At 36.4% G+C, this 25,543-nt stretch overlaps 1 protein-coding gene across 2 annotated transcripts; it reads right to left on the reverse strand.

Annotated features, from left to right (window-relative positions):
* Positions 1–22,856: 22,856 nt before the first annotated feature.
* On the reverse strand, positions 22,857–25,460 carry LOC116418313. 2 transcript variants are annotated; one of them, XM_031933381.2, is made up of 6 exons: positions 25,378–25,460; positions 24,937–25,302; positions 24,717–24,850; positions 24,460–24,612; positions 24,055–24,394; positions 22,857–23,443 (listed from the first exon to the last, which is right to left on the reverse strand). In XM_031933381.2, the coding sequence occupies exons 2-6, from the start codon at positions 25,130–25,132 to the stop codon at positions 23,184–23,186; spliced, it is 1,083 nt and encodes a 360-aa protein (XP_031789241.1). In that variant the 5' UTR covers positions 25,133–25,302; positions 25,378–25,460; the 3' UTR covers positions 22,857–23,183. The 2 variants fall into 2 exon arrangements, with proteins under 2 accessions (XP_031789241.1, XP_032458136.1); XM_032602245.1 differs by lacking the exon at positions 25,378–25,460 and having other exon boundaries at positions 24,937–25,317.
* Positions 25,461–25,543: the final 83 nt, after the last annotated feature.

Below are 25,543 nucleotides of genomic sequence, written 5' to 3' on the forward strand. Positions count from 1 at the left end.
TTCAGAATACTGATATTTTAAATAATTTGTTAAATTTAATGTAAATAATAATATTCATACCACTATTAGTATATTTTAATGTTGCTGATATAATCTGTGTAGAAGATTTCTTTCAATGTGATAATAAACTAATCCCTGTAGAAAGACAACTAAAATAAATTTCATCAGCGCTCTGACTTAAATAATATAATAGATGCAAGGGTGGGGATAATTTTTCATTTGCGTTTGATTATTTTCATGTATGAAAAATGAGGGCTATCGATGAGAGTCAGTGTATCGAAAATTCATCTCTAGTCGCTCGCGTGGGGACTATAGGAAACGTATTTAAAAGTACAGAGGAGGGGGGTAACGAAGAAAGTGAGAAAGAGAGTAGAAAATTGAGGCGCTTCGAACGAAAATTTGTCTGAGTGGGGACTATGGGAAACGTATTTAAAAGTATGATGGAGAGAGGAGCTGACCTCGTCCAAAAAAACACAGCGAAGATGCACCCTGCAGAGCATCTGTGTAGGGTCAAGCTGTATCGGTTGCAGCTCTCGCTCGCTGTAGAGACTCCGTGTAGAGAAAACACAAGCCTGCAGGCGCCTGCGTGGGGACTATGGGGAGCGTATTTAAAAGTACGGGTGAGAAGGTAGCTGAGAAAATCCGAAGATCTAGCTGTTTCGACTGCACTGCGCAGGCTATAGAGAATCGATGCAATACGCTAAGAGTGGGGACTGTGGGGAACGCATTTAAAAGTATGTGAGAGAGGGTAGTCGAAAAATCCCAGGATCTAGCTGTATCTGCTGGTCCGCGCGAGTTATATGAGCCGTATTAGTCGTCGCTTATTCATCGCTTGTTATCGATCGCCTTCTGCATGCCGTATCGATCGCTTTGGCTTCTCGAGACCTGCAACAATAAGGTGTTTATGTTGGCACATACGGCGGAGCACGCATCGAGCACGCATGGAGAACAATAGAGGAAAGATTAAACAAACAAAGTTACAAACCTTTTAAAAAGGCTCTTGCACTGGTAACGAGTTAGTCTCTGTCGGGTTTCCAAGCTGTAAAGGCGGATTAATAAATCTGAACAAATCCATATTCAATTTATTTAATTACTTACCTGCGAATCTACGTACGCTCTGCAATACGTACACTTAACTGGCGCTGCGGACAGGATACTGCGAGGCTGCTGAATCGAGATTCTCCTCCAATACCGTGACGGAAATCATCAGAGAGGAAGCGGCTGGTGTTTCAACCCCTTCGTCGCAGTACTTTTGGGACGTCAAGTTTGAGGCCCACCTTCGAACAGAGATTCACCTGGAATCATCAAAGAAGAGAGTAAGTCTTTGAAATTCCCTATTCACCTATCTTTACCTTATCCCTAAATACGACTGATTTGAGAGCAAAATGGCGCAGCAAATCACAGTGGAACAATTTAAATTGAGGTTAGCCATATGGCGTGACGCGATACCAATTTATGAAGGAGGAACAAAGCTCCTTTCTCACTTTCTCCAAACATGCGATAAATTTGTTGAAAATTTAGTCACTGCAGAGGAAGCATTAAATACAGCGCTATTTGCGTTAATTAAATCAAGAATTCGCGGAGAAGCTTTAAATTTAATAGTCGCGAATGATCCAGCAACATGGAATGATTGTAAAAATCTCTTAATAAATAGATATAGCGATCCCAGCTCGGAGGACCTGCTATACAATAAACTTAGCTCTTGTTTTCAACTATCGAATCAAAATTATGAAAAGTATGCTGATGAAATTAAACAACGTTTAAATAAGCTAAAAGAACATATAAACTTAAACAATCAAGACCGTAACTTGATAAGTATGAAGATTGGGTTTTACGAAAATGTTGCGAAAAATACGTTTATAAACGGAATAAAAGAGCCGTATCACACACATCTTACACATTTCGAGTTGGCGGATATAGAGGCTTGTCTGATAAAATGCAGAAAGCTTGACAATCACGAGCAACAAGCTGCATGTTTAAATTTCGCGAGACAACGCGAAAGTAAACCAAAAACCAATAATGTAAACAATAATTCAAAGGGTACAAGCCCGTTTATGAATCAGAGAAATAATAGTCCGTTCAATAACTCTGGAGCAAATAAAAGTCCGTTTTCATTTGCACCTAGACCCGCAACTGCACAAAATAATTTTGTACCGACATTTGCAAATAATTTCGGACGACCTATTCAGCAAAATCGACCGACACCGATGTCGATTAATACCAGAAACACCAATCGGCCAAATAATAATCAGAGCAACCGGTCAAATAATTTTGTCCCTCAGAATAAATTCTTTAGGAGTACCGGACCACCGAATTTCATTTCCGAAGAGTTGCATTATTAAGAGGAGCAGCAACCGGAGGAAGATGCTTACAATGAGGAGCAAGAAGATATTAACGTGAATGACGACAATTATGAAAATCAAGAGAATTCAGAAAATGAAAAATTTTCAACGGGATTCCGATCCAACCGAAGAAACATAGTAAATTTAAATAACATAGGCAGTTCGCCCGAACTACCACACATAATAACTACAAATCCATCGCTTAAAGTACTAATAGATTCGGGAGCATCATCATCGATTATTAACCCTAAAGTAGCCTACGATTTATTTTCAAATTACGTTTTTCCATATAAATTCGAAATTAAATCTTTGCATAAAATAACGCAAGGGACACATGCACTCACCTTTCCGATTTTGCAAGAGTTAGGTGACAATACACCAATTACATTTTTAATTGCTCCTTGGCATTCTACATATGATTGTCTAATAGGTCACAAGGACCTACAAAATTTAAAAGCAAATATTAACTATAGAACTCAAATATTTAGCACACCGAGATTTGAAATTAATTATTTAAACAATATGCCGGATAAATGTAAAATGGTTATACTGAGCAATCATCAGGAGACAAAAGTGCAAATCCGAACGGAACACATGAATGAAGAGGAAAAGGAGAAAATTATAGCTTTGTGTCAGAAATTTAGAGACTGTTTCTATAATGAGTGTGAAAAATTAACAGCCACAAATGCAGTCACACATAAAATAAGGACAAAGGACGAAAATCCGATTTATGTAAAAAGTTATAAATATCCATATCACCTGAAGGAGGTTATTCAAGATCAAGTGGGAAAATTATTAAATGACGAAATTATTCAATCAAGTAATTCACCTTATTCATCACCTGTCTGGATAGTACCCAAAAAGCAAGATGCAAGTGGAAAGAAGAAATGGAGAATGGTTATTGATTATCGTAAGTTGAATGATAAAACCATTGAGGATAAATATCCATTGCCGAGAATGGACGATATTTTAGAGAATTTAGGAAAATGCGCATATTTTACAACATTAGATCTAGCACAAGGATTCCATCAGATACCAGTTGATCGAGATTCAGTAGAGAAGACAGCATTCACAGTAGAAAATGGACACTACGAATACCGTCGTATGCCCTTTGGTTTAAAAAATGCACCAGCTACATTCCAGCGATTAATGGACAAAATTCTCAGAAAATATTTACACAAATTTTGCTTTGTATACATGGATGATATAGTCATATTTTCAAAATCTCTCCAAGAACATCTACAACATCTAAAATTAGTATTTGAAGAACTTCGGGAATACGGTTTGAAAGTGCAATTAGATAAGAGTGAGTTTTTAAGGAAAGAAGTACCTTTTTTGGGACATATAATTACACCAGGAGGAATTAAACCAAACCCAGATAAAATCAAGGCCATCGTAAAATATCCCATCCCAAGGACACAAAAAGAAATTAAAGCGTTTCTAGGATTAACAGGGTTTTATAGAAAATTCATAAAAAACTACGCTAGAATATCAAAACCACTAACGAAAGCGCTTAAAAAGGAAGAAAAAATAAACATAGAGGATAGACAATATATAGAAGCATTCAATAGACTTAAAGAATTAATCGTCAATGCACCAATACTAGCTTATCCAGATTTCACAAAAATGTTTACTGTCACAACTGATGCGTCAAATGTCGCTATTGGTAGCGTTCTATCGCAAGATAAACACCTCATATCATGTTTTTCACGAACCCTGAATTCAGCTGAGCAAAACTATTCGACCATCGAAAAAGAACTACTAGCTATAGTCGAGGCGTGTCGACATTTTAGACCATACATATACGGGAGGAAATTTACAATCGAAACAGATCATAAACCACTAACTTGGCTCTGGTCTTTAAAAACACCAAATTCACGTTTGATTAGATGGAAAATAAAATTAGAGGAATATGATTATGAGATTAAATACAAGAAAGGAAGTGAAAATTATGTAGCTGACGCCTTAAGCAGAATAGAAATAAATAATCAGGAAGAGAATGATGACTCACTTTCAATGATTCCTCAAGTCTCGGATATAACATCGCGCCGAATCGAGGAAGTGGACGAGAGCCCCGGCGATGATCTAGAAACAGCTCACACTGCTGTAGAAGATCCAGTGTTTTCATTGCCTATAACAGACAAAAATATTCATGCATTTAATTATAGCATTATAATAAAATCGGGAAGGGACTACAATGTGAAAGTAAATAAAGATAAGCTCAAGATTCAGTATATGGTAAAGATAAACAAGGATGAAGCTGAAACACAATTATTAAAATTTCTAAATGAAAACGTAAAACCAGACAAACAATACGGGATTTACTTTACAAATGATGATTTGGAAATGATCGCTTACAGAGTACTGCTAAAACATTTCAATGAAAAACTAAAGTTGATTAAAACTAACACTTATACACCCGTAATAGACAAAAATAATTTTTTTAAGAAACTTGAAGAATATCATAATAGAACCCATAATGGAATTCAAGAGACAATAGCCCATTTTAAGGAAGAGTTATATACACTAAATATGGATAGGCTCGTACAAAACTATATTAACCAATGCGAACTATGCTTAGAACACAAATATGAGATAAAGCCTTACGAAACAGGAAGGTATGGACCCATTATCGCTAATAGGCCCTTACAGCACATACATATGGACGTTTTTCATGTTGGAAAAGAAAAGTTTCTGACAATTATTGATATATTTTCGAAATACGCTCAAGCTTATCATCTATTGGATGGGAATGCTATAACAGTATTAAACAAACTAAGGCATTTCGCATCACATCACAATTTCCCAGATAAAATTACTACGGATAATGGGAGTGAATTTAACTCCGCTGTATTTAAAGAATTTTGTCGGATACACAAAATCGAATATCATCAAACTACAATAAATAGACACACGTCAAATGGACCAATAGAGAGATTACATTCAACTTTAAGGGAAAAATTAAGTATTTTAGTCGATAAAAATCCTCGAGAAACAATAAAGAATCATATGACTACAGCAATCCTAATATATAATCAGAGCATTCATTCATCAACAAATTTTGCACCGTTTACTCTACTGTATGGACCATATGAGGAACTGCATAAGCATGTCATCGAACCTGGAGTCGACATAACCGAAGAATATAATGAAATACGGAAAAATGAAATTTTACCGTTCTATGACGAATTGTATAAAAGACAGAAAGAGAAACAAAAACTTACGGAATCTTATGAAAACTCTTAACGATCAAAATACGCGATTTGAATTAATTGAGACAGTTGTAACTCTTATTGTGCAGGAGCAACATTTTCTAAATCTATTAGGGAAAATAAAAAGATCATTCGTTTTCATCGATGAAAAATTTAATTTGGAAATATTAACCCATGAACAAATACTAAGTATAAAGACACATCTATTAGAACTTTATTCCCAAAAAGAGTTAATATCACATTATCATAATTTGTTAGACTTTCGATTTGCTCAGGGATCAGTCGTAACTATCCATAATTCCATAATTTATACCATAAAAATTCCTATCCTAAATTCCATTGAATTCTCCCTTTTTCAAAGACTTGCTATAATTAACCGAAATAACCAGACGGAGATCGTAACGATACCGTGGAAGCTGGATGGCTCGATAATAAAATTATTTTCAAGAAGATGTCAATTGATCTATCAGAGCGACTATGTATGCTATCAAATCCTCGCAGAAGACGCAAAAACAATAACAATTTCAATAAATGCGCCTCTAGCATTGGCGTATCCACTCCTAAACAACTTGACGCTGATATCCAGTAATTATAAAACAGAAATCGAAAATAACAAGAACAAGGAAACATTTTTTGGAACGAAGATCTTTGGAGGAAACAATCTGTTGATACAGGGACATAGGGTGGACGACAATCTCGGAGAACTTAAGGTGTCGGAAGTTCAACCATTGATCATCGAGGATCATCAACGGAGATTCGAACCGCTAAAAACGCAAGCAGTACCTACGATGGAGACACCAAAATTCACAAAATTCGGAATCGAATTCCATACATCAATAGCGTCATTTATAATTGTCATGCTGATTCTAATAATTGGAATAATTTTCATTATCTATAAATATAAATGTAAAAACAGGGGTTCATGTAAAAGCAGGAGTCCAAACAGGAGCCCACAACATACCGAGATAACAAATAACGAGGACGTCATTCAACTTGGGCATGGAGGAGTTATATGAGCCGTATTAGTCGTCGCTTATTCATCGCTTGTTATCGATCGCCTTCTGCATGCCGTATCGATCGCTTTGGCTTCTCGAGACCTGCAACAATAAGGTGTTTATGTTGGCACATACGGCGGAGCAGGCATCGAGCACGCATGGAGAACAATGGAGGAAAGATTAAACAAACAAAGTTACAAACCTTTTAAAAAGGCTCTTGCACTGGTAACGAGTTAGTCTCTGTCGGGTTTCCAAGCTGTAAAGACGGATTAATAAATCTGAACAAATCCATATTCAATTTATTTAATTACTTACCTGCGAATCTACGTACGCTCTGCAATACGTACACTTAACTCGCGCGATATACAAAATCGGTGCGCTTTAAACGAAAATACTGCTTGTAGAGGCCTGAGTGGGGACTATGGGAGATGCATATAAACGTATGAGAGAGGGGGTAGCTGATGTCGTTCAAAGAAACATGAAAAGAGACGTTGCACGTCGCAAGCGTGAATGAATCGAGCTTGCGAAGCTTTTTTGTAGTGGAAGGGGTACAAATTTCTAGTATATTTAAGCAGTCCTCTGCTCCGTGTTTGTATACATTTCCGAGTGTACTCAAGCAGTATACTGTTCTCTACAATAGTTGAGAAAGCTGTAGAATTTGTAAGTATATTTTAAATATTTTATTATTTTATTTATAAATTTATTCTTAATGAGTAATATTTTCATAGATAACATGGATTTGATTGTTGATATCCAGGGCTTCAAGAGGCAAAACGGTGAATTCATAGTCAAGGAGTTGGCCTACATTGATCCCAACGAGCCAGCAGCAGTAGCTCAATTAGCTACATTTCAAGCACCTCACTCTTGGTACGACTTGTCGAGCGATGTCCAGTGTGCCAATCTGTGGCTCAAATATTCTTTTCACGGATTAAAGTGGAGCGATGGTGAACTGCCATACGACAAGCTAGCCGAAGTTTGCTCCAGCCTCCTCGATTTATCGCCGACGAGGAACGTTATTATTTGGGTGAAAGGTGCACAGAAAAATTTTTTAATATATATATTTTAGTTATAAGAATATATACTTATGTAATAAATACAAATTTTGAGATGTGTTTTAGTTATAAGAGCTTTTATATATGTTTTAGCTATAATACAATATGTATACTCATATAAAAAATAAGGATTTTTATAAATAAAGCATAAAATATATCATGAATACTGGATTTATATTTGTACTATCACCAAATCCTAAATTCCTATTCCTTCATCAGTAGCATCAAAAACTGATGAAGTCTTTGTATATGCCCTGCCTAAATATTATTAGAAGTTTCATAAGCCCTCAGGATGACTAGATGCTCATTGCTCAGAGACTCAGCCAGCGTCTAGATGTCAGCTCCTGAACAAATCAGCCATATTGAAATTTCAACCAATCATGTTTGATAAAACAGGTTGAGTCGGGAACGGAGGCGTCACCGTCGGCAACATTAGTTTATCTCAACCTTTAATCCTGCAAATCCTATTCCAAATTATCCATCGCATCCCAGGTCGATAAAGTAAATTACCGATGCTCGCTCTGAGCTATGGAGGGGGGGGGGTCGGTAACGGGGGCGCCACCGTCGACAACATTGGTTTATAGGGGGCGCCACCGCTGGCAGCATGGTCGATATGCAATGCACTGTCGGTAAAACAGGGACCTACTAATATGAGTTACCATGCGTCGGCGGGGGTGCCACCGCTGACAGCACGGTCGGCATGCAATGCTCTGTCGGTAAAACAGGGATCTACTAATATGAGTTACCATGCGTCGGTATTTGGTGGCCCAGTAGCCGCGCAGCCCCTACTACTGAAAATATTTATTTGCTGTGGTTTTTCAGTTTTTGGATAAATACGTATATCACGGTCAAACGAAAGTTTTCCATTAATTCCTATAAACAGGGTGATTCTAAAACAATACAACATTTTGGTACCACCGTGATCAGCGTGAAAAACTAAGTCCAGGGGAATTGGTTCAAAAAAATTTCCTCCACTTTTCAATTTGCCAGTCAGGAAAAGAAAATCCCCCACCACTACGCCAGGCGCCACACATACATTGTGTGTACCAGAGGATCCAAAGACACAACATTTTTGTCTCGGTTCCGCAAACTTGGTAAGCCCAATCGGATGTTCAGGAAACTGTTCTTTAAATTGATTATGAAGGTTCTTAATATCAGTAAGTAATAATCTTTTCTGCACTTTTCTTTTTTCACCATATAAATAAATACTGACGGTATCTTTTTTATTTGGCATAATTCTGCTGTTAAGATCATTTTCGTAAAAATCTTCAACTTCCTGAGTAGTTTCTGCAGGGAATTTTTTTCCACGTTTTGCAACAGGAGAAGCCAAAACTCCATCTGATTCTTTTAACTGTTAGAAGACTGTTAGAACTTTACGAGCCATTCTGTGAGACACACCAAATTGGTTCATAATTTTACGTATTGCCCAGTGTTCGGGCAAAATAGTAAGAATACTGACACGTAATGAATCGTTGTCCGACAGGGATTGGAATTTGTTTTTAAGTCCAGTTAAAATATCTGTAAGATCATCTTGCATAGATGCATCCGTGTTTGAAACCGAAGGTGAGTCAGTCTCTGATTCAAAATCAACACTCATACTGACGTTTGGAGATGACAAATCATGTAGTTTGTAAAAGGATTTTCTACATGTATCACAAATCAGTGAAGATGTTGGATAATCAGGATAGACATCTTGAAATTCTTTGGATATCTTCCTAAGAGATTTGCTGTGTCCTGTATTAATATCAAATGGATTAACGCATCTATCGATACGATATTTTTTCGCAGGAGAAGACATTGTTGTAGGATATGAGAAAGCACAACCAAAACAAAAAAAGTGTTAGAAATAACAAAATTACGGCTAGTACAGTTGAACAAGGAGTTGCCGATAAAGTAAGACTTACTCAACAACTGCCTTAAAAAGGATGTTGAAGAAGAAGTCGCCAATGTATCTATTAATGTACCTATTAACTATCCTAAAAAGGACTGTTGGAGAAAAAGTCGCCGATGAAGAAAGCATTCCTTGAAGAAAATAATCCTTTCTATGGGTTGCTAAACGTGGGAAGGGGTTGGGGGTGTAGGTAAAAAAGAGGGATGAAATAAATCACTTGAAAGCAATAAATTCCTTTGCCACAAAACAGTTTTATTTGCTGAAGTCTTTGCACAAGTTGTCATTGGACACGAGCCGTGTACTTGCAGCATTAGGCTGTTGGAAGAGGGGCGAGGTACAGCGCTGGACCCGGCCTCCTTATGTGCCCTCCGCGACGCTACTTCACTTATGGGTCATGCGCAGCCGCCTAGCGGCGCGCCGCCGTACTAGCGCCGCGGTGATAAGCGCTGCAGCGTGCGTGGCGTGTTCGGCGGGTTGCGCGTTAGCAGGGGCTTTTCGTGAGAGAGCCTGCGGGTGGGTTATGACAAATATCCGCCAGTTTATATTGGCCATATTGAATTTTGAAATTTCGAGGTTAAAATAAGATTCAGCGGCCCCTTAAACTCCCATACCGATACTTTAAACATTTAAAATCGTTCATTACGGTAAAATAGTTTTGGTGGTTGTATAATGTCCGCCATTTTGGATCGGCTATTTTGGATTTTAAAATTTCGAGGTTAAAATAAGATTCAGTGACCCCGAAAACCCCCATATCGATACTTTAAACTGATTAAAAATCATTTGTTGCGGTAAAATGGGTTTGGTGGAGGTATAATGTCCACCATTTTGATTCCATCGTCATTTTTGATTTTGGAATTCCGTCAGCATTGTCAATAATATGTCCTATCATGAGTTGTACATGCTTTTTGGTGGCATTGCCATGCATGCATTTTTACTATTGTTTTTGTTGAATGTGCTATGAAAACGTGGGTTTCAGGCTCCATATTTTATGCGCCACATTGGATTTTTGAAAAGGCCAGAACTTTTTCAAAAGCCCTTGACCAGACGATCGTTTTGAGACCTCAAACGTCTTGTTAGGTTAACCCAAATTTTGGGTGCACTGATGGTCCGGTTGACGTGAAACGTCCCATATATATACATAATTTTAAGATACGCACATTAAGTTTGTTATTATAATTAAATAATACAATTTTTAAATAGTAAAACCTTATTCGAATATACATGTATTGAAACTAGTATTTATAACTCCTGTAGTTATAAAATGTTGGTTGTATTAAATAGATTCATTTATACTCGGCAGTATAGTTATTTATGAAATGTTTGTGAAATCGTGCTTTTTGATTAATTGAAAATTTTCAATCCGACAATCTAATTGACCTATTTCAAGAACGTTCTACAAAAATTAATTATCATCGAAGATACATCTATTATCATATTACCGTATTATTTAACGGTATATTTAATAATGACACATCGAATGATTGAATATCATCTTAATCAATATGTAAATCGCGAGAGAAGCGAGCATTCTTTGCTAGTAATTATATCAATATTTTTATGAGTCTAAGTATATTAATAAGCCAATCGGGACGTAACAGTATAGAACTTTAATCCAGACTCAACTGTGTAGCCACTTTGTTGTCTTGAAATGTGGGACTGATATATTCATTGTTAATACTAACTAAATTTAAAAAAATTTTAAATCTTCCATGTATTTAAATTTTTGTATTCTATATCCTATCTTTTATAATCTATATCTATTTTTTTTTCTATATTATATAGAATTCTTCTCTTTCTATATTATCTAGAAGAGCCTTCTCAAGTCCTCTCGAAGAGTATTATATGGCTTTTCCCTCTGCACGATACCATACAATAGTACTGACCAGAGAGGTTCCCTATAGTCACGGTGCATGTGCATCACATTGGAATGTAGTGCACATGCATCTTGACTAAACCTATAGTTTAATTATACAGTACGAAACTGTATACAGTGGGATCCGAACCACTAGACACTAACCTCTAAGACTCTAAGACCACTAACGGTTCAACTTTCCCCAGGATTTGGACAGTCAGTCGGTTCCAGGATCTGGATTGGGGAAAGGGGCAATAAAAGAGTCTGTTCTTATATTTTTAATGTTAACAAAATATATTTCCTTAAGTAGATAATAGTAATTGGGAATCAGTTGTTAAATCCCGTCTGAAACAGAAATCAATTATGCGCTTAGTTAAGAATATTTCGCCTTTACAAATGGAATTGTTTAAACTAGCGCTGTTAACAATTTACGAAAATATCTACGCGACTTCTCTACAACAATGCGTCGGTGGTTACGGCTACGGTGTTTCGGTACGGTGACGGTATGGCGGATCGGTGATGGGTTTGAAGGTTAGGATTTCATTCGGTACGGTAGAGTCGTGTGCGCACGGCTACACCGATCCGGGTGACTTGCGTAACAACAATCTCGACCGCCCTGTGTACGCACAGTAGCGGCCAGGATAGTGTAACGGGATTTTGAGGTTATCCCTCGGATTTATGAAGTCGTGTGCGCACAGCTCCACTAATTTTCGTCGCTCGTCTCGTTCCTCTCTTTATCCTGTGTGCGCACAGAGGTAAAGCGAGTCGTGAGATGTCGGCGTAAGGCTGGCTTTGTTGGTTAGGATTTTTACGGTGGCACCGGGTACCGGATATCACGACGGCAATTCGGAGTTTCGGGGTTCGGAGATACGGGTTTCGGTTCGTCTACCATGTCGTCACGTGTGCTCACGAGACGACTTCGTCGGCGCAGATCTATCTCTCGCTGTTCCCTGTAGTAACGTGTGCGCACGATGCTACCTGCTCGAGTAGAACTGTCTACCGTGTTGCGCTGTCCGCCTTATAAAGGCGCGCGGTGCGGATACGTCTGAGCGTGTACGCCGCTCGCGCCGCCTGGCGCGTCGTTGCTAAGCTGTTCGTCGGCTGTCGCGCTTCGCTTCGTGCGGACTCGCCTTGTGAATGTTGCGCGCGCGCGCCCATTTCGCGTCGTGTGTATTTGCTCGTTGCGCATGTTTACGTTTATCACGGCCGTTCTCATGTATATTTATATGTGCGAGACTCGTGTCTCGTCACAGCTTTGACGTTATAAGACATGTATGTATATAACATACAAACGTATGTAAAAATAGAGGTCCAGATGTCAGAAAAGCCGAGAGTCAGGCTTGAACCCAGAACCTCGGGATTATTAGCCCGACACTCTGCCTACTGAGCCATCGCCGCTACCATAATCTATATATGAAATTTTAGGTGATTCTATACATGCATACAAAAATAAAGTTTAAACGAAATTTGCATTTTCATTCAAACATCAATAAATAATCAATGCATACGAATATTGACTTGAAACTTTGTATAGTTATAAGTAATAATAAAATAAAAGTCAAATTTTTGTTCTGCATAATTAATTGTATTTATTAAGTAGCAAGTATTTCTCTACCGTTTACTTGCGCTATCGACTAAGTTGGTAAACATTTACTATTAAACCTCCAGAATTTGAATTTCTCTCCTACATGTAGTTTATGCTTTAAAAAGAATTTTACCACTATAAATTAAACAATAATTTTATAAAAAAAATCTTTAATTATTACAGGTGACACATATGAATTATTATTCTAATAAGCATGGACTTGTTTTTCGATCTCTTGTTTATTTATTCAAACAACTACAGGAATCTGCACAAACAGATATATTACTTACAGCTTCATTTTTAGAAATCTATAATGAAAAGGTAAAATTTAATATACTTAAAATCCAAAATTGTTTAAGGGCTATGCTTGCTCGTAATGAATATTGCTTTATACTTTTTATTATACATAATTTAATTAACTTTAACTGTATATTAATGCGTTTTTTCTTGTAACAAGGTCGTAAAAATGTACGGTGCGTGTATGGAACGACTCATAAGGGTTAGCGAAGGCAGCGTTCTCGCCCCAGCACATGCTGCTAATGTACGTTCCACGCAGTCAGTTATGTCAGGGGCGCCCCACACTAGAACAAACCCTAATTTTCGTTTTGAAAATCTTGATTTTACTGGCAATTTAACAATCTTTTTTTGCAACAGTAGTTTTTTGGTTTTGTAACAGGAAAAACACGTTCTTTCTGAACTGCATATAAGATATTGTTTCCCCTTCTAATGCGGGCGCAGATGCATTATGCGCCTGATGAACAGGCAAAATTGTATCACCCCTTATTATACTGCACTTCGGAAAAAGCCGTCACAACACCGCTCGGCTCGCGAGAGCTTAATCTCGCAAACGCCCGAAAGCAATGAAGTGCAAACATTAACGCTCCATCTAAGCCAAATTGGCTAATAAACCGCGTTAATCCTTCTTATCGCAGAGAACGCGGCGTTACTTACTAACGCCGATGTACTTATATAGATATGACTCTAAAATACAGGGTGAGTCATTTTAATCTTTAATCTCAATTATCTCGTTGGCAAAGCATGCCAGCGAAAAAAGTTTCGGGTAAAAGTTTTAGGATTTTTCCCTGGCTATCTGATGATGACCTTGACAATGTCATTGAGCGTGACCTTCAAGGTCATTTGAAGGTCGAGTCGATTTTTTCAAATAGAAACCCCTACTTTTGGCACCAGAAATGGAAAGAGCGGGAAATTTTACGTTTGAATATGACCTTGCCTTGACCTTGAATTCAATGGTCAAGGTCATTGGTCATGCCGATAACAGTACAACTGGTTAGCTGAACTCGAATGCATTCAAGGAGAAAATGTTACCCACAAAAGTTTTCAGTTTTCTCCCCGGCTGACGAATGGTCATCTTGACCCTGTCGTTAAACAGGATCTTCAAGGGCATTTCAAGGTCAAGTTGATTTTTTGAAATGGAAACCCCTACTTTTAGCCCCATAAATGAAAAGAGAGTGACATGCGTTCAAAAATGAAAAAATTTTCAATATTTCCAGATATTTTCAATATTTTCTAAAATTTTCGTAATTTTTTCAGTTTTCAAAAATTTTCAAAGTCATTCCATTATTTTGTATTAGTGTCAATTTTTGAGAGTGAACTACTCTTAACAGTTATGTAGATAGCAAATTAGTGCAGAAAAGCTTAATCGTGTTTTTTACTTCTTGTAAATCGATAATTATTATTGAAAAAAATCTGTTTCCCTGTTTACTGGTCTGTAACAAATTATTTTGATTTTGATCATGGCTGATTATGGTCCCAACGAAATCGTTGATGTGATCATAATTTTGGGAGAACGTCGAAATAATTATGCAGCAGCTGCCAGACTTTATGCTGAACGCTATCCCAATAGGAGACACCCAAGTAATGTTACTATTCAAACCTTAACTCAGAGAGCTCGAAATGGAGCTTTTGTTCGTCAACGCCGTCATCATGAATACGACGAAAACGATCCTCGTGTTATTACCATTCTAGCGATTATTCATCTTGATCCTCACATTAGTACTCGACAAATAGAAAGAGAAATAGGTATACCTCAATCAACAGCATCCCGAATATTGAGAGCGAGAAGATATCATCCTTATCACATAATATTAACACAACAGTTAACTCCAAATGATATGATTTTGCGAGTACGTTTTTGTCGATGGGCAATACGAATGATTCAACAAGATCAAGACTTTTTCAGGCACGTTCTTTTTTCAGATGAATCAACATTCAGAAACACTGGAGAATTGAATAGACATAATTGCCATTATTGGTCAGATGAAAATCCTCATTGGTTCAGGCCCATAGACAATCAACACCGCTGGAGTGTTATGGTCTGGTGTGGAATCATCAATGGCTATTTGATTGGTCCTTATTTCTTTGAAGAGAACGTGAATGGGGTAAACTTTTTGAGATTACTTCGAGACATTTTACCTGAATTACTAGAAAATGTAGACCTAGCCACAAGGCTAAGAATGTGGATCCAATAAGATGGAGCACCACCATATTATGCACGCATTGTTCGTGATTATTTAAACACCCGCTACAATGGCAGGTGGATTGGGCGAGGTGGCCCAGTTGCCTGGCCCCCTCGTTCACCTGATTTAACCCCTCCCGATTTTTACTTATGGGGATATCTTAAGAATGTTGTTTATGCTCAACGGCCAACAACGCGAGATAATATGATCGAACGCATTCGTACAGCTTGTGCAGCAATCCCTCGAGATGTTCTACTTAGAACCATAAGACAATTCAGAGCTCGACTTGATCTTTGCATCCAACAAAACGGCGGTAATTTCGAACAATTAATCAATGGTTAACTGCAGTTAACATTCCATAAAAATACCAAAAAATAACAAAAAGGGAAAAAACAAAAAAAAAATACAAAAAAAATAAAACAAAAAACAAAAAATGGGATGCTAAATCCTTTTGACAACCTCCTCGATGGTGCATCCTGGGTTCGGCTGATGTAAAAGGTAATTTACGCACAAAAGATGATTTGTTTCCAAAATCACATGTTCGAACGTAAAATTTCCCGCTCTTTCAAAGAGGACAAAGCGGACTCGACTAAGCGGAAGCAATTGTTATGCGCCCAAATTTTACAGACGTTTTATTTGATATCTGTACTAATATTTCCGCACTATTACAAGTAGCCAAATTGCGTATAAAAAATTCGATACGCCCTAATTATATATATATATATATATATATATATATATATATATATATATATATATATATATCATCCTAATCATGAGGGTGTATATATATATATATACACCCTCATGATTAGGATGTAAAAAAAATAAATTTTTAAGGTTTTATGCAACTGATATTTAATTTTTTGCTTATTAAAGTTGGTAGATCTAAAATTTTTATATCATTAATAGCAGTATGAGACCATGAGTTATATGTATAGTAGAAGATACAAGTTGTTGACTAACAATATAGTGTTAAAACAAAAAAGTCGATGCGCCATGAATAGAATTTACGGAGCATCATTTCGTTTTGGAGTTGCATCAAGTTTGACTCGAATATTTTGCTCTCTGCTGCTTTGCCACTTTTGAAATCAACAAGTTGTTTTAATTTTTTCATAAATTAAAATAGTTTTCTTAATTTCATAATAGATGTCTTCTGCATTCACAAATTTTTGTTTCCAATCGAAACAGTTATCTTCGGATATATACTGATAGTTCTTAACTTTTTAATGACACGCTTTTAATATAACATAATAGATTCAAATCAACAAAAACTGTTAAAATCTGGTGTCATCTGCAGTAAACTGAAAAAAAAATTAATTATACCTGTAAATAAGTTTTGTCTTTGTTTCAATTCCGACATTATTCTCTAAAAATTTCTGTTTTGTTTAGTTATCTTCGGTTTTAGTCTGAAATCTCCAGCTAAAAACAGTTATGTGCAGAATTTTTTTCCACTATGGATCCACCAAGAGTCCATCCGACCAAAAGTCCGTTCGACGAAAAGTCCGTTCGACTAAAAGTCTGTTCGATCAAAAGTCCGTTCGACCAAACGTCCGTTCACCCAACTGTCGACAACCAACTGTCCTTCGACCAAACGCCCGTAAACCGTTTATAAAATTTTGTATAATCACTAACAGCTATATTTATACAAAACTCAAGCTCTATTGCTTTTTACACATGTTTTTTGTTAAAGAAAACGCGCTCCAAAATATATGTTTAATTATTTTAGCACTTATGTTAACCTACACGTTGGGTATTGCCCGGTAATTCTAATTAAAATTTTTCTTGTAGAACCTCTTGTTTATTTGGAAAGAAGACAATTTTTAAAATCAAAATTCGTATAATGCATAATTATGCTATTATTATATTATTATTATTATTATTATTATTATGAATATTATTATTTTGTTTTTTTGATTATCCGGAGAGTTGGAGAAATGCTAAATCTATCGTCAGCTCCAATGCTCTACGCTTTTCAGCCCAGTCAAGAACGTGTATCTCACGTCATCCCGTTCGTCACCGCAGTACTTACACCCCGGTGTTGCCACCCTGTTCATCGCGAACAGGTAGCTCCTAAAGTATCCGTGACCGGAGAAAAACTGGGTAAGGTAAAAGTTGACCTCCCCCCATTTCCTGTCCACCCACGGGCCCACATCTTTTATAAGGGTCCTAGTCTATCTTTTGGACAATCGGTCCACCTAGTCTGCCAATTGCGCATTGTTATTTCTCTTTCTTCCGCGGCAATCGAGGTGCTATTCGACGCTAAATGAGCCTCGTAGATCTGCTTGCGTTCAATCGCAAGAAGATCTACGGGGATTATCCCGCGATTACCATCAATGCCTCGGCCGCGACCGTCCGGTAGGAGCATGCTATTCTAAGGGCCCCCATTCGCTGTACCGCCATAATCTTTTTCCGATACTTATTCATAGTCATAGCGTCGGCCCGCACCTCTGCTCCATATAACAGGATAGAGTTAGTGGTCGCCATGAGTAGCCGCCCAACTGTTGGCCTAGGCCCACGGACGTTAGCCATGAGTCGGCAATGCCTTAAAAGGACAGCGGTCCCAGTCAAGACTGCAATTACCAAGAGAAGGGAAAGACTAACTAGTCATCGTTAGCCGATACAGCGCCCTCCCTTACCGACGGAGCACGAATGCGAAACCAGCATAAGAATAAGATTGTGAGAGTCATGACAAGAAGCCGACATGGCAACGCGAACAAGGTGCTCGCCTTGGAAGTCGAGGACCTGAGTTCAAGTCCAGGACAAAATTTTTAACTTTTTTATATATTTTTTAATGCCAACTTACACTACGATCGTAAGCTTTTCACTTGGTTGCTGAGGTGCAGTTCATTTTATTTTTTTGTTATTTTTTTGTTGTTTTGGGGTTGTTGTGTTTTTTGGAGAGTCACTTTATTATTTTCTATTAAGGAAAAGGGATAAACGAGAAAAAAAAGAATAATAATAATAATTAAATTAAAGAAAGGCAACGGCTGGCACTGGTCTCCACCAGTGACCAGGGAGCCACATCATCCCAGGGGTCTCGTCGATTGACCGGCCACACACATAGCACGGGGCCATATCCACGGGGATGTCCCACTCCTTCTCGTAGCACGAGAACCACGTTCCCTCAGCAATGGAAGGGATCATCAGATTATATAACTCATAACCGACGATGATCCCATAGGACCGTTGACCTGAGGTAAGACGGCGCTCCCGAGGTTGCCGGCAGAAGACGCAACGCCCTCTGATGAAGAGGATAGAGCATTCCACTCCGTGGCATGGATATACTCCACCGTCAGGCCCTAGGAGCTCCTCGAACCCGTCATTATCGAACAGGGCCTAGGAGAAAAGCATTATTAACACTTATCTAGAAAATCTCAATAGTAAACTCTTACCTCCTCCGGGTCGTCCACGATCTCTTCGCCAAGCCCCCAGAATTTTGAAAATCCGAGCTCCCCAGCCATTGTGCAGGAATAGCAAAAAGGGAAAAGAAAAGAGGTAAAAAGAGAAAACGGAAGGATAGTGTATGGACGATAGTCGCAATCGGACTGCGAATAAACATACAACCGACAAACCAAGAAGAGCTTGACAAAATGCAATTATGGCAGAAAACCCCAACAAGAGAAGAGCTACCGGACGAAGAAAGACGAAGATCGCGTCTCGCGAAATCTGAGCGCCCGAAAGACAGCGCACAGAAAAAACACGAAGAATCAGATGAGCAACGAAAGCTTTATCACGGCTAAAACTTTGAATCAAATAAATATTTCGCTAGCATTAAAAACCTTGGCTAATTAAAGGGATCCCACAATGCTCCTCATCCAGCTCCATATAGCCTAATAATTTAAATAAATAAACGAAATTTGACGGGAATATGGGCATTAATACTACTAACCCATGGGTTGAACCATACAAACGAAGGGACAACTATAGACGTAAAAAATGAGAACAATAATAACAATCTATTACAAAATATAGTAGCCATCACGGCGCTATCATACCGTGGAAACGCAACTATAAGACACCGCTCTTACAGGTGCGTAGCATCCAAGGAAACCAATGGAGGAATCATCATACAGGCCATCAACCATAACCCAGGACTATTGGTTGGCAACCTCCAGTACATCATGGAAAATGATACAACGCATAAATCTTGAGTCATTTTCCTCTATATGGAACAAGTTATTAGGAAGCTTAGGTATATTAAAAACATTCTGCACCGAACTCGTCAGCAGATAGAAGAGACAATATGGAACGCTGACAAAGTAAAAGAGCTACTACAAGTTCACAATACGACACAGAAACCAAGAATCAAACAAGCCTGGTTCTCAGCGATGGGAAAAATTAGTTGTACGATATTTGGAACCCTAGCGGAGAAGAAATCCAGCAACTAATCAGCATAACGGCCAACGATACGAGACAACTAGCGAAATTACTAGCAAACCAGACCGAACTCATACATACAGAATTCGGCATTTTGCATGAAAAAGCCGACGAACTAGACATTACCATGGATGAGCTGATAGCCAATCAAGCAAACCTACAGAAACAAGAGGAAATCGCGGAAACCTTAAACTTACTGAAAGACAACGTAATACAATATGAACTAGATACGGAGATCCTAACAGACGCTATGCTCTTTGCGACCCAAGTAGTCGTACACCCACGCTTCGTCACACCAGAACAAATAGAAAAATCAGAAGCCCTCGTTAATAATTAGTAGCTGACTCACGTTTCCCATCCACGGAAGCAAACATGTCCATTACGGAACTAATTAAAATATCCGACGTCTCAATACTGTTCCAAGACATGCATTTAGTATACGATATAGGGCTGCCACTGCTGGACTACGGCAAGTACGACCTATACAAGGCGTCTGCCTTGTTGATCAAACAAAAATCACTGAACGCATCAGACACATTCGCTTACATTTGGCCAGAAACAGAATATTTTGCTCTAGACCAGGGATCAAACGCATATATCTCTATCTCCTTAAATACCATGAATAAATGCAAAAGACTTAGTAAATTATACATATGTAGAAACACGGAGCCAGTTCACGAAATCGATGACGGCTCGAGATGCAAAATATCAGATCAGTACCGGCAAAACTCTCATATACTTATCGGAATGTAAAATAAAAGTCATGAAATCAAGGTATACATTCTGGATACGTACAAGCACTCCAAACAATAAGGTATTCTCTACAAATAAAAAAAAACTATTTTCTAGCTGCAAACGACTAACAGACAACATGATAGACATTGACGGCGCACGGTGTAAGAATTTTTTTTTTTTTTTTTTATTAAAACCTAATATTTCACGATGGAGTGAACGGAATTAAATGAAATTTGGTGAAAATATAGTTTGAGTTATGTGGAATAAGCAAAAAACATTGAGAAGGCTCATAATAGTTATCGGGGGCCCCAAAATTCAAGGAAGAAAGACCCATTTTGCGATTTTAGCGATAAAATCTTTGACTTTTTCAATATTTATAATTATTCTCGGAAAAACTATGCGAATTACAAATTTTTGTCTACTGAACTTAAATCTATCGAGAAAAGTTATCTGAGCTTCTACAGTTTTTAAGAAAATCTACTTAAATATGATAAGTCGTGTATTTTTGGTAAAAAGTTATGTATATATATATTTATAAACTTTTTTATTTTTATAGAAAACATTTTACATTTTATGAAATGTTGGTACTGAACATGCCTAAGCCGTAAAACTTGAAAAAAGTTACTAACACGACATAGAACCCGTCTTTTCTGCCCGAAAAATATGGCGGGTATTACAATTTTCGTTTACGTTTAATATGAAATAATGGATCATTTATTAAAAATGAATGTGTGAATACCTTAACTTATTTCAAGGAATAAATTTATTTTTCTCCATAACCCTGAAATCCCAAAATCATATAACCACAAAACCCCAAAACACCATAACCCCAAAATAATGTATCCCAAAATCCCGTAACCCTAAAAACCTCGTAACCCTCAAACTCAAGAGATTGAACCCTTACGAAAAAAATAGCAGCCAAACAGATTTTTATACCTTAAAGGCCTTTCAAATACTGTATTTAAAATTCTTTCTCATACAGAAACATAAAGCTGATTTTTTGGCACAACCCATATTTCGCATCTGATTAATTTTTTAATATATTGTTATTAATACCTAATGTGACAATGCTGGGTTTTGCGGAAAAATAAACTATATTTTTTCGTAGAAGAAACAAAGTTAAATATAGCATTTGAAAAGCCTTAATGTATTCATAAAACTATGTATCTGGAAATTTATTTAGTAGAAAAAGAAAAGTGGTAAACGCGTATATGTTAAATGGTTAGGATTTAGTGACAAGCATAATAGTTGGATAGATAAAAATGAGATTGTATGAATTATTCAAGGTTCAAATAAATAAGAAAGCAATTGTTATTATCTACTATTATATTAAAGTAATTAATGTACCTGTGTGCCGTGAAGCCATTCACATCTTTTCTCGATAAATTAACATCTAGGAGTTACTCTGACACCTGGACATCATCTATGAAGCGGAAATAATTTTAGGCCTTAAAATTGTCGGGCCTTACAAATTTTGGGCCTTGAAAATTTGGGGCCTTAATATTTTTAGGCCTTAACATTTTTGGCTCTCAAAAATTTTAACTTTAATATTTTTGGGCTATAAAAATTTTGGGTTATTTAAATTTTCCTGTGTGCCGTAAAGCCATTCGCATCTTTTCTCAACAACTGATCTATTTTATTTTTTTATTATTATTACTTATAATTCATATTTATAAATTTGCTGTTAGCAGTCCATGCTACAGGTAAAACACTTATTTTTTCTTTATTTAAATGCGTGAAAATTGTCTTTAGTAAGTAGCTTTTTCCACTTCCTCCAGGTCGAATAATCAAGAAACACTGATTAGCTTTATTAGTTACACTATTTATTACTGCATCAAGAATTTCACGTTGTTTATTCGTTAAAACCCTGGCGGAAAAATGTGCAGTTTTTTTTAGTTTTTTTCTGTTTTTTTCTGCTTTTTATGGTTTTATTCTGTACTTTTATGTTGATCGTAGTTGTAAGTTAAATATTTCTGTTAAAACATGTTAAAAAATGTATAATTGCGTTAAAAGTTATAAAAAAATTTGTATAAAAATGTATTTTTTCCACCAAATTTGGAAATTCGAAACAATAAAATGCATTAAAATATAAACATAAATAAAAATCTACTAATTTATGTTACAAATAACCGAAAAAAAACAGAAAAAAACTAAAAAATACAGAAATAAGCAAGAAAAAATAGGAAATAATTTTGCAAAGCTAATAAATACTATAATAAGTTAATAAAAGCAGATCGATTTTAGTGATGCACAACAAATATAATTTACAGAATTATTAATATAAAATCTAAAACATTGAATAATTTTCATGGAGATTAATTGCATGAATTAGGCATTTTGTCATTATATATTATTTTTATTGATTTTTTACATTTTTTACAAGTCTGAAAAATATAAAAATATTTTGTTACTCTTCGCGCATTAATATAAAAATATTATATTTATTAATAATCAACAATATCAAAATACTATTATAATTCTATCATTTCTGTATTAGCATCCTCGTTGCTTTCTCCTAATTCTGGATACTGCTCTATCAGCTTCATGTGAGCTTTGGCATTAACGATAGCTCTATGAGCATATATATTTGCTTTTGACGTATAGACTTTACTTAAATAGTCAGAGTAATTATAGTGCTCTAAGTAGTGAGTAAAATGTTGATTCACCGTCCTCTTCTTTTTGGGTGTAAGAACTTTTTTATCCAATGTTTTTTAGATTTTTTTATGCATCTTTCAGACAGATCTTTGTATCCCCAAGTAGCATAGCATAAATTAATATAAAACTTGCTTGGCTCATCTTTAGAATATGCGTTATCTACTGCTTCGGCACGAGCCATTATGCCACTGCCTGTATTTATTGGCGTAGGGAATCCTTCTCTTTTTTTTGTGGGCTGCTTTTCAGACTCCTTGTCAGCTTTAGCACCTATTTTTATGAATAAAAATAAAATAAAAATATATTTACATATGATCTATGCATATAAATAAAACAATTTGCGATGTTTGTTTTATTATATTAAGATAGTTAACTAAATAACCTCTAAAAGTAAGTCTAATTAGTACAAATTTTTAATAATAATGACGAATAAAGTAATTTAATGCCAATGCATGTTAATTATTTGGTTGATGTTCATTTATGCAGATTCTTTAATAACATAAATATCGTGAATAAACAAGAAATTACACGTGCACGCTCATTTTGACTACAGGCACGGTACTACCTTAACACGAATAAGTAAAAGTATGAAACTCCAGGTAAATACAACTTAATGCATGTCTTCAGAATCATAATACAAATTATCATGCAAAATTTCAGCTTTGTTGTTGGCATAATACTTTTAGAATCCAACCACAAACAACATGCCATCCGAGCAATTGAATTAATAAAAATTTGTTATTCGCTCTCATTGGAAGGCTGTGACATGTAAGGAGCTTCACTTTTGCATGAGAATTTGTATTATAATTTCAAATGAATAATTCAAAAATAAAAAATAAATTTGTATTATGATTTCAAAGCTTGAACTTTTTGTAACTAACCTGTTTGCGCAGTTTTGCATGCCTTCTTATTTAGCTGCAGTAATTTTTCTTGAAAAAGTCGATTTGATTGTACTAAAATTGTGTTTTTCTTTTTTTCCTCTGCCAATTTTTTCTCAAATTCTTTCTTGGTACGCTCTAACAAGGAATTATCACTTTCACCTGATGCTCCATTCTCTTCATTTCTATTTGTAGTTTCTTCTTCTTCCCCATTATCTGACATTCCATCATCATCATCTATATTTTGAAAAGGAGGTGAATCTGAGCGATTTCCTGCTTGTTCGTCATCTCCAGCTAATGGATCAATATCTGAATCCGTAAATGTACCATCTGATTGATTCTCCTGCAAAAAGCATAAAATTAGTACAAATACAAAGAACATTATGTATACTATAAAAAAGTACATACGTTTGGAGGTGATTTAGGTGGGCTTATGCTTAAAAATGATTTTGGTGTGCTTGTCGTGGGTAAACCTGTCGTTCTAACGCTCGCATTTGAATAAGCTCTGATAATCTCTGAATTTGTCTTTTCAGATGCAATTTTTCTTTTCTTTGCTACTACCTATAAAAAATATGATATGAATATTAACATATACCGAAAATTGTAATTAAAAACCAAAATATATAGGCGGAATTGCATCGATAGACGATATTAAATTTGCATACCTTTTTATTTTTTTGAGCTTTATGCTTTTCAGCAGCGGGTGTCAAGTTTGGTGTTTTTTCTAAATCAGATTTATTTAGATTTGGTACTTTCACTCTTTGTTTTGACAAGTAGTTTTTCAAATCTTTGGCATTTTCTGAAAAAATGTACATTTTTATTAACAACATTTAATGAAATGATGTATATCAAAATAAAATCAAAGGTAAATTTGTTATAACGTACGTGCTACAATTAAAATTTGGCACACTTCCTGTTTTTCTGAGTCATTTAGATAGCACTTGAATGGTTTTGATGAAAATTCAACACTCTGGTTTCCCAAATTTTCATAACTAAAATTCACAATATCAGACTCTTCTAAAGTGTAGTATTTTGTTTTTGCCTTCACATAGACATATGCATACAATGTTTCTGCCGCCATAATTACATGTGTATGTAAATTTTGCAAAAGCAGTTTTATTTTTTTTACGACTTTCACTTTTTGAATGACGGATCAGAGCTTTTTCCTAATATATTCAGCGGGACATCGGAGACAAATGCATAAGAGGTTACAATCGTATTACACGCGTATTGGTGTATTATACCTGCGAACTATATATATATATCAAACTGTGAACTGAACCTGCATGTATGGGTCCGTTCGTTTTATTAAAACTGTCGATTCACATTTCGTTCCGTCATCCATGGACCATGATCCGCCGAGCTACGAACACACACTGTATACCATCGACGTTGGGCGGCAAAATTAATTAATAAACTAATTAATAAAAGAATGAAACAATGTTGCTGCTGATTCTTCAGTGCGCCCATCGCACGGTATCCGTCCGAAGTG

The sequence above is a fragment of the Nasonia vitripennis genome, unplaced genomic scaffold (genome assembly GCF_009193385.2).
Source record: "Nasonia vitripennis strain AsymCx unplaced genomic scaffold, Nvit_psr_1.1 unplaced0174, whole genome shotgun sequence".
Taxonomy (NCBI): domain Eukaryota; kingdom Metazoa; phylum Arthropoda; class Insecta; order Hymenoptera; family Pteromalidae; genus Nasonia; species Nasonia vitripennis.

What these genes read in the sequence shown, in the direction of transcription:
- LOC116418313 (XM_031933381.2), bottom strand. Translation starts at nt 25,132, where the DNA reads ATGGCGGCAGAAACATTGTATGCATATGTCTATGTGAAGGCAAAAACA. An exon ending in AAGCTCAAAAAAATAAAAAG is followed by an intron (nt 24,613 to 24,716) that starts GTATGCAAATTT and finishes TATTTTTTATAG; the next exon opens with GTAGTAGCAAAGAAAAGAAA. An exon ending in CACCTAAATCACCTCCAAAC is followed by an intron (nt 24,395 to 24,459) that starts GTATGTACTTTT and finishes TGCTTTTTGCAG; the next exon opens with GAGAATCAATCAGATGGTAC.